Source organism: Cyprinus carpio, chromosome B11, assembly GCF_018340385.1.
Source record: "Cyprinus carpio isolate SPL01 chromosome B11, ASM1834038v1, whole genome shotgun sequence".
NCBI lineage: Eukaryota > Metazoa > Chordata > Actinopteri > Cypriniformes > Cyprinidae > Cyprinus > Cyprinus carpio.
Window position 1 is genome coordinate 10,539,489 of NC_056607.1, and position 9,349 is coordinate 10,548,837.

The 9,349-nt window shown below is 35.6% G+C and overlaps 1 protein-coding gene across 1 annotated transcript; it reads left to right on the forward strand.

The window, feature by feature from the left end:
- Nucleotides 1-22: 22 nt before the first annotated feature.
- LOC109069217 (E3 ubiquitin-protein ligase TRAIP-like) lies at nucleotides 23-5,136 on the forward strand. The gene is made up of 16 exons (XM_042733881.1): nucleotides 23-231; nucleotides 367-470; nucleotides 800-857; nucleotides 961-1,047; nucleotides 1,140-1,179; nucleotides 1,273-1,400; nucleotides 1,487-1,581; nucleotides 1,916-2,029; nucleotides 2,243-2,330; nucleotides 2,464-2,553; nucleotides 3,369-3,457; nucleotides 3,545-3,700; nucleotides 3,778-3,817; nucleotides 3,913-4,020; nucleotides 4,291-4,341; nucleotides 4,454-5,136. Exons 2-16 carry the CDS (start codon nucleotides 373-375, stop codon nucleotides 4,568-4,570), a joined length of 1,359 nt encoding a protein of 452 aa, XP_042589815.1. The 5' UTR covers nucleotides 23-231; nucleotides 367-372; the 3' UTR covers nucleotides 4,571-5,136.
- The last annotated feature ends 4,213 nt before the right edge of the window (nucleotides 5,137-9,349 follow it).

Here is a 9,349-nt window from a genome sequence, read left to right on the forward strand (position 1 = left end):
TATACCGATACGTTTTCCGTAAGTTTCTCAGGCAGCAGGGAGTCGTATGCTGATGACGCGATTAAAAAGGAGGAGTTATTACGTTTGAACTAAGCGCGCCGCTTCACTCACTGTTTTCACGACTCACGAGCTCCAAACTAAACCAAAAACAAGCCATATAAACATAATAATGGAGTTTAATTGAACAAAGCCGTGTGAATAAGACCTCTCGATCGTCTCAGCGTTATCTGGGTGAGTAAACAGAGCAGTAACATGAAGTAATAAACGCTTAGCACAGAGTATCGCAACAGATCAGTATTTAACAAAACACACGGGAAACGTGTTATCGACATAGAGTTCTTGACCTTGTTGTGTCTAACATTTTAGTTCAAAATGCCCATTCGAGCATACTGCACCATCTGCTCAGATTTCTTTGATAATTCCAAAGATGTGGCTGCAATCCACTGTGGTCACACTTTTCATTATGCCTGGTAAGTGTCTCCTTTTACCCTGCTGCACGTTTGTTTTGATTTTAGAATATTAGAATATGCATAATTATAATATTTAACAATTATTATACCGTGTTAATTAACACAGGATTGCCATTGCACTTTCATGCAATGTCTATAAAAGTATTGTTATTGTAGTTGTTAAAAAAAAAGCCTTGATAATGTTATGAAAATTTATTGGTCAGAATGTGGCAACCTGACCAATTATTAATGTATGTACGTTCAAATATTTAGAAATGTCAATGTTTGGATGTTGAACAATAAATAACCTTTCTCAGTGACTTTCTATGTTTCCTTTCCTTTCAACAAAGTCTTCTCCAGTGGTTTCAGTCGGCCCCGAACAAAACCTGTCCACAATGCAGGAAACAGGTAAACCATTGGCTTAACCTGAGAACTGACTTGTTCGTCTGATTGATGAAATTAATTGATTGAAGGTGTGGACTGAAATGAAACCTCACTCTTTCTGCTTTAGGTCAGTACGCGGCACATTATCAACAAACTGTTCTTCGACATAGCACCAGAGGATGATGGGACGCCAGTGGATCCTGAGAGTTTACAGGTGATTTAGCGTGCTGTTGAATTTATTCAGTGCCCAGAGTTGTAAACGCGGTAAATTGACAGAATTGCACGGCTTTATTGTTCCAATTTCAGAATGAGCTTGATCGCATGAAAGCAGTGTTGTCTGTAAAAGGTAAGACTGAAATCGTTTCCTCAAGTTCTTGATTGATCCTTAAATCATCCATCCATCCATTCATATAATGTTTAAATGTGTTATGCATTCCAGAGAAAGAATGGAGGGACAAGCAGAAGTCAGTGGATACACTAAAAGACACAATTGAGAGGCAGAAGAAGGACCTGGATAGACTCCGCAAGGAAGTCGGAGACAAAGAGATGTTGTGTTCTGTCCTCCGGGTACATTTATTTTAGTGAAAAACTGTTGTGTGTGTTAGTCTTTTTTTTAATGCTGGTATTAATTTTGTTGTGCATGAAATTCTCAGAAACAGATGAATTTCTTGGAGAGTCAGAAAAATGAAGGGCAGGCAGCCAAAGAGGAAGCCAAGCGACTCCGAGTCAAAATGAAAACCTATGAGAGGTAGAAATTCATTTGTCTTAGACAGGATTTTGTGTATGTGAGAGAGAGAGACTGTGAGTAAATGATAATATCTTCAAAACTCAATAGTGATTCACACTCAAAACTCCAAAAGTTAATTTATTATTTTTATTAATTTATATATGACATAAACGAACTGAAAAAGGCTTGAGAGCTGAAACGTTTGTGTCCATCTCCCCGTGTGAACAATAAGAATAATAAATTAACTTTTCTGATTAGTTATAATGTAAAAATTTTTTATTTATTTATTTATTTATTTATTTGTGGGCTTTCTTGTTTGTTCATGTGCTCTCTTGTGTCTGTTTCTGTCCTTTAGTTTAGACGTGGTCCTACAGGGTCAAAGGTCAGAGGTAGAGGCCATGATCACTGATATGGGAGTTGGTCAGTCTGCTGTTGAACAGCTGTCCATATACTGCATCTCACTTAAAAAGTAAGTTTTACTTTCCTGCAAATACACTCTCTCACTGCTGGATACCTAGTGTGGTCATATAGTTTAAAACTTAAAACCTCAGCACTTTCACTTCCTCAAACCTTTTACAATGTCAGTACACCAGTTCAGTTGTGCTTCCTCATATGCTATATTTGAGTGTTATATCCATAGAGCAAATACTACAGCTTGAACAAACCTCTTATTCATTCCCAGGGAGTACGACAATCTGAAAGGAAGCCTCAAGTCATCAAATGAAATGTGTGAGAAGCTAAAAAGGGAACTGATCTCTTCTAACAGCAAGGTTCATTTCTTGTCTCTGAGAATATCTATTAAAAATATCATTATTTGAAATGTATAATTGCTTATTTTTCTTTATTATTTTCTCCAGCATCCATTTATTTATCATTCTTTTATTTTTTTATTTTTTACTGCAGTTGCAAAAAGCTACTACAGAGACAAACAGGACAAAGGAGGACATGAAGGCACTTCAGAACGACCTGTCCAACGCAGACAAAGAGATCACTGTTAGAAATTCTATTTTATCTACTTTATTACACTTTATTAGTTTGTGTCCGTACATTATTATACTGCATATCTTTAAAGGCCATTAATCCTATCTATACTCTGAAGACTTTTACAGAAGGTTTTGTTCACATAACATTCACCTGGATTATAAAAAAATAATTCCTGAAAACATGTTGATTTTTTTTTTCTTTTTTTTCTGACTGTTGATAGTATTTTCTGAACTATACAGTGACTGAAAAAGGTTTTTGTATCTTTAGTATGTTAACTAAATGAAACATTGTTCATTGTTCAAATTTCTCTCCTGACATTGTATGCAAATCAGGAGATTTTTATTATTTAATGCCTAATTTGCATTTGTAAACATAACATTTCATAACTTGTAAAGTGAAATTTAATGTCTTAATGTACAGTACTCAGCATTTGAAATGGATCAAACAAAGTTAATCAAAGTTGTCCTAAGACAAGAACACATTTTGTTTTAGGTTTTAGGACAACTTTGATGAAAGGTTTTGATCCACTTCAAATGTTGACTAGAATATTGTGCGTAATTTACTGGGGAAGTCTGGTGATATCAAGAAGTTAAACGTTACCTGTAGTGTCTTGCCTTAAGGTTAAAAATTACATATGTACACAAATGAAATTGAAGGGAAAGATAAACTGAGAACCTCCTAAAAATCCTACAATTGTGTAAAAATGCATCAAAATAAACTTTCAAGATACAATTCAAATCAGCCACAAGGGGGTGCAATTTTTACAAACTGTCTCTTTTCTGCTGTGTTTCTGAACTCTTGATCTGACTTCTCATGTTCCACAGAGCTTGAAGAAGAAGGTGGAAATTCTTCAGCGGACGTTAAGTACTCCAACTCGCACTAATGAAGCCATCAGCAGACTGGTCTTCGAAAGGTCTGAAATTTGTTTGTATTTTGAGCAAACCTTTTTGCTATTCAGTAGAGCTGCTGAAAGAGACGTTGTTGATTTTTGTGTTTCCAGCCCTGCTCCTCTGGAGCTGAAGCCTCCTGGACACGGTCCGATGACAGACTCTCAGGAAATTGACCTCAACCTGACCTTCGACATTAACACACCTGAACAGGTTGAGAAGAAACCTGTTCAGGTTCCATCTAAGAAGATGCGTTTGGACCCTTCCGCGTGAGTTTTTTTTTCCACACAATGCAGATTAGTCACATTATTTCTATTGATATCCATTTGTTTTTGTTTTTCCACAGGCCCTCATTCAAAAACACGGAAAATGCGCTCGGACATAGTGTATGTGTTTAAGCGGCCCATCTTGGTGTTGAAGAATCTGACATTGCATTAGAAAGAGAGTGTATTGTTTGCATTTGTTTTGTTTTTTTCCTCAGAACGCTCGTGTTAAAGATGATGTCATGATGGGGCCCATGTTAAGGAACTCGTTGCTCTTCAGAAAGAATGCATTTGGGAGCATGCTGGACCCATGCAAATTTGGCACTGTGAGAGACTTCTATATGTTTTTGCAACTTAGCAATTTAACTCTTTTTGGATTTTCATGCACATATTTACTACCATTTAAAAGTTTAGGGGCGGTGAGATTTTCTTTTATGTTTCTAAATATGCGATTATATGTAATAAATATCTTTACTGTCACTTTTGATTAATTTAATGCATCCTTGCAATATATATATATTTATAAACTTTAGTTAAAGTGTAGTTTTTTTTTATATCTTGTGCAGTTTGCCTTAATGCATCTTTTTTTACTCCAGGTAAGATCTGGCTATGATGGACTTGGAGGAAGAGCCAAATTTATCCAACCTGTATCCTTATTCAGTGAAAATACTTATATTGCTACCATTATGCATATACATAAATATTTGAAGTAGCTTTTTATTTTTTATAATGCTTCCTTAACTCTAGTATGTCCAACAGTCTCCTTTATCTGAGATTCGACCCCTCGCCATGAAGTCCAAGAGGAAGAAGGTCTCCAGGCCTGTTACAAGCAAGCCCACCTCCAGTCTGACCACTCTGGATGGTTTCTTGGAATAAAACATCTCTCTTTTGAGGCCTGCAAGAGACATTTTTCCCATGATGCCAGCCAAAAATGCAATAAGGGAAGCAGCTATTTACAGCAACTTTAATAAGGGAAGTGGTCCTAATGGTCTATTTCTAAGAACATTTTCTTGTGCGAGTCTGACCAGTTTCAGGGCCATCTGGATTCACAGGAAGCTGGTGATAAATGCAGAACACTTCATGCCACTTGCTTTTGGAAATTCTCAGTGGAGACTGAAACTGAAGTTAAGTGCTAGACGTGTTTGTGGAAATCTCAGTGGCCACTCTGAGCAGATCTGTATGTTTATCTATGTGTGTTTTTAGGCTCTTCCTTGTACAGACTGAATCGTGCCACTGTCTATTGGGTGCCTCATATTACACTGAAATGAACTTGTCTCTCATGAGATAGAAGAGAGTTTTATTTATTTGAGTTTGCTCACCAACATATTTTAACAGGCCTGCATTTCTGGCATTTGAAGCATCTTTAGGTCAGAATTTGTCACTTCTGTATTTATTTGTCTGATTTGTTTTTTCCTTTCTGAATGAATTTTGATAGAAATGTGTCTGTTTTTGGAATTCATTTTTTTACTTGTCTCTATACAGATGAATATAATTTTAAACAATAAACTGTAGCTTTTTATTAATATATAATCTCCATTCGTAATCCCTATCAGGAGATTTGGAACTGACAAAAGGTAATATATGCCTTGTAATATATGATCGAACTCCAAAATATTGTATAAGCCAGACAAAAACTTAACTTGATCTTCAGCCTTCTGATAACATTTGTAGCATGTAATGTAGATAAACAGCAACAAGCAGAATTAGACCACATTTTTGTGAGTCTTGCACAAAATTTAATGTTATAAGTAAGGTGTTTGTCTGTACCAGGCAGCAGGGGGTGCTAAAGGCTTAAGTATTTTAGGAAATTCAGTAATCTTTCAAGAATCCTGAAAAAAAGCATCATGATTTGCACAAATTTACTATGCAGCCCAGCCATATGGAATGTTTCATGAGCACTAAATCAGCATATTAGAATGATTTCTGAACAATCATGACATTGAAGACTGCAGTAATGATGCTGAAAATTCAGCTTTGCAATGCATCACAGGAATAAATATTAAAATATATTAAAAATAGAAGGCACTTATTCTAAACTGTAATGACATTTAACAGTTTTACTGTAATTTTGATCAAATAAATGCATCAGTGTGAAGCATAAGAGATTTCTTTCAGCGACTGTGGAAACACTTGCATTATTTGCATGCAATTTGCAACAAATGCATTATGCATTTTTACAAATATTGTTATATCTATCTTTTAATAATTTTTTTATATATATATCTAAGAAATGCCACCCAAGCTGCTGTCAGTCCAAAACATGAAAAACCTTATCCAATGATACCATTTGCAGTTGGCACATCTTTAAAATGCAAAAATTCAGTGAATTATTTGAATCTTGATCACAATGTTCTCAAAAAAAAAAAAAAAAAAAAAAAAGACTATAACTCAAGCAGCATTACACTAGAGTGCAAACAACCCCAAAACCCATCAAGTTTTTCATCTCAGACAGCTAACACAAAGCCATAGCTTACTGATCACAGTAAAGGTCTCCTGATGTCCTGTGGTGAATAATTGTGATCTTATCATCAGCTCTTGGCACTTCATTATATGCCTGTAAGCCTCTTGTGTATCAGGCCTCTCAATTCCAATTTTGTCCCATATTTTTCCTTTATGAGGTGTGTGGACTACCTGCTGAACACTGTTCATTCTCTGGAAGGCTTCCATCAGGCTGAGAAGCCTGGGATTTATTTAGCGAGCACAAAGGGAATCTGTTTTTGATGAGATGATTACTGATCTTGAAAGCCTCTCATGGAGCAGGTAATTGTGTCATAGAGGTCATTATTTCATCTCCCGGTGCTCCCAGAGTACCCATAGTTCTCTTTGAGGTACACTGAGTGATGCAATTTTCACCTAGTGTCTTAGTGTCTAATCTCAGTGAAAATAAACACAAATTTCTGTTGGGAAGATTTCCTTTGGGAGCATTGCTTTTCCTACACTTAAAAATAAAGGTTCTTTATTAGCATCTATGACAACTTTTAACATGCATGAAAACTTCCTATTGCACAAAATGTTCTTTATAAGCGTATGGTTCATTTTTTATTATTAAAATGTTCCTCACACTGGTTCTTTTGAAGGAATACTTCGTCTAAAAAATAAAAATTTGCTGAAAATGTATTCCCTCTCAGGCCATCAAAGAAGAAATTTAGCCTTATCACTTGCTCACCAATGGATCCTCTGAAGTGAATGGGTGCCGTCAGAAAAGTCCAAACAGCTGATGAATCCATCATAATAATCCAAAAGTAATACACATTACTCAAGTCCTCCGGTCTGGTGAAAACTTGTATGTTTGTTATAAAAAAACAAATCCATCATTAAATCGTTTTACCTTAAAATTGTCGCCTCTGGCCAAAATATGTGTCCATAATCCATAAAAATGCTTCCTCCAATGAAAAAGTTCAACACCTGCTGTCTTATTACATCAAAATCCACCAAAATATATGGTTGGAACAGTTTTGGACTGTTTTGCAAATAGTTCTTCATCTGTGTATATTTCTCTCCTGAGCTTTTCTTTCTGACGGCACCCATTGGTGATCAAGTGACGTAATGATAAATTTCTCCAAATCTGTTCTATTGAAGAAACAAACTCATCTACATCTTGAATGGCCTGAGGGTAAGTACATTTTTAGCACATTATCATTTTTTCTTTTCCTTTTAAAACTGTTCACTGAAAGGTTCTTTGGGAAATGAAAAATGGTTCTTCAAAAGGCATCGCTGTGAAAACCCTCTATTGGAACCTTTATTTTTGAGTGACATATCGCACTTAAAAAGGCATACTGTCAACTACTGGTCCTCTGGAATGACATGGTTTTGGATTTTCCTTGTCTAAAGCACATGACAAACTCATATATGTGTAGATGTGAATTTCTTTGTCTTCATGTATCCCTACAAAAGTTTCCTTCTCAGATTTCTCGGAATGTTTCTCAGAGCGTGTTCTTGTCAGATCAGCGCACTGGCTTTATAAGAACCATCTGGGCCGACTCGTGATCCGTAATTGTTTTCATTAAGTTAATGAAGCTATGGAAGATAAGATACAAGGTCTTTTATGGACCATGAGGCTCATGGGAAAGCAACACAGTCCTACTGACCTCTCACTCTCTTCCCAGTGCCTTGAACTTCTTTCAAGACTTGGAACAAGGTTTCAGAAGAAATTAGTGTGGCTTTTCTCATGTTCCCTAAACAGAAAATATTTACTGCCACATTTAGCGATGATTTAAGTTGCTCCGGCCATGGCAACTTCCTGTTCAGGGCAGCAGCTGGGGCAGCAGTATAAACATCTGTGGCTGATTTGGTCGTTCTGCTCCTCTGGGCTGTTTTAAAGCAGATCCTGGAGTGTTTACATAGAGCCTGTGGGGGAACGGGCAGCCAGACAAGCATGTGAACCAAATCGAGTTGGCAGAGCTTAAACAGGAGAGGGTCTCTGCTGGGTCTCCATTTCCTTTATTTTATGTCTATACAGATCTGGCAACGAATCATAGATCACGTAGATTTGTGTTGAGATCTTCGTACAAATGCTTTATCGCTCCTAAACTCCAGCAGGGACTCTTGACAAGTGGTGTAAGCAAGTGAGAAGTGCTCATACACAGTTTCCCATCTTAAATAACAGGGTTTCCTGCCCCTAGCTAAAATTTAATCATTTTCAAGTATACAACACCAAAAATATATTGTGGGTAGGCATGTGCACATTCCTCTGTGAAGAAAAAAAAAGAAATTTCCTAAGAATGTTCAAAAGTACATTTTTTTTAAAAATTATTAGGAAGTTCTCAACTATTGCCTTAAGAACATCTAATTTTTTAGATGAAATGTCTTAGATGATTATATAGCGCTTCTTGCCAAAGCCTTACTGATCAAGTCAATGAAAAACACCTCAATAGCCATCTTTTTGCACTGCCTTCAGATTATTGTGATATTAAACATGTACACTATTGACTGTTTTCACATATATGTACTTTTTTCATTGTTACTGATTTAACAGGAGGTCAGAATTCACATTTAATAATTTGTGTATTTATTTTTATTTATTTTTTTGTCTCAATTCGAGTCTTGTAGAGTTCTTACTGAATGTCCAATCTATTAAAAAAGTCACTCTGTGCATAATCTAACTGATCAATTGTTGTCACTTCAGTACTTATCCACATCACTTGTAATAGTAATATGCATTATAGTATTTCTAGGCTGTATTTGTTTGTAATGCTTAATATTTGAAACAACCCAATAAATTCATTAAACATCTTAACTATGGGCATTTAAGATAAAGTAAATAACTCTTAAAAGGCTATATTCTTTTCAGAAATTCAAATTATTCTTAAGTTTTGTCTTTGCAACAATTTTAAGAACAAAGATAATAACATTCTTAAATGTTTTTGTAAATACAAAATATACTTAATTTTATTATTAACGTTTTGTGAAATCAGCCTCTGGAGTGGATAATTATGGAATTACAAATAGGAAAAGACTGTGGCTTAATTAGAATAGCATACTACTCTTAACCCTCCTAAAACCTGGAAATTTGGCATTTTTGCACTTATGGTTAAATTTTCCAGAACTCAGTGGGTTTTCTTGCATGTGTTTTTATTCAAATGGCTGAAATAAGGTCTGACATTTTATTCTACACCATAAAATATCAGAATCAGAATCAGAATCAATAAGAGCTTT

Excerpts from the sequence above, each read along its gene's own strand:
- LOC109069217 (XM_042733881.1), top strand. The coding sequence starts at position 373 with ATGCCCATTCGAGCATACTGCACCATCTGCTCAGATTTCTTTGATAAT. Across the intron at positions 1,048-1,139 it reads TGGATCCTGAGAGTTTACAG|AATGAGCTTGATCGCATGAA; the intron begins GTGATTTAGCGT and ends TTCCAATTTCAG. Across the intron at positions 3,818-3,912 it reads AAAATGCGCTCGGACATAGT|AACGCTCGTGTTAAAGATGA; the intron begins GTATGTGTTTAA and ends TTTTTTCCTCAG.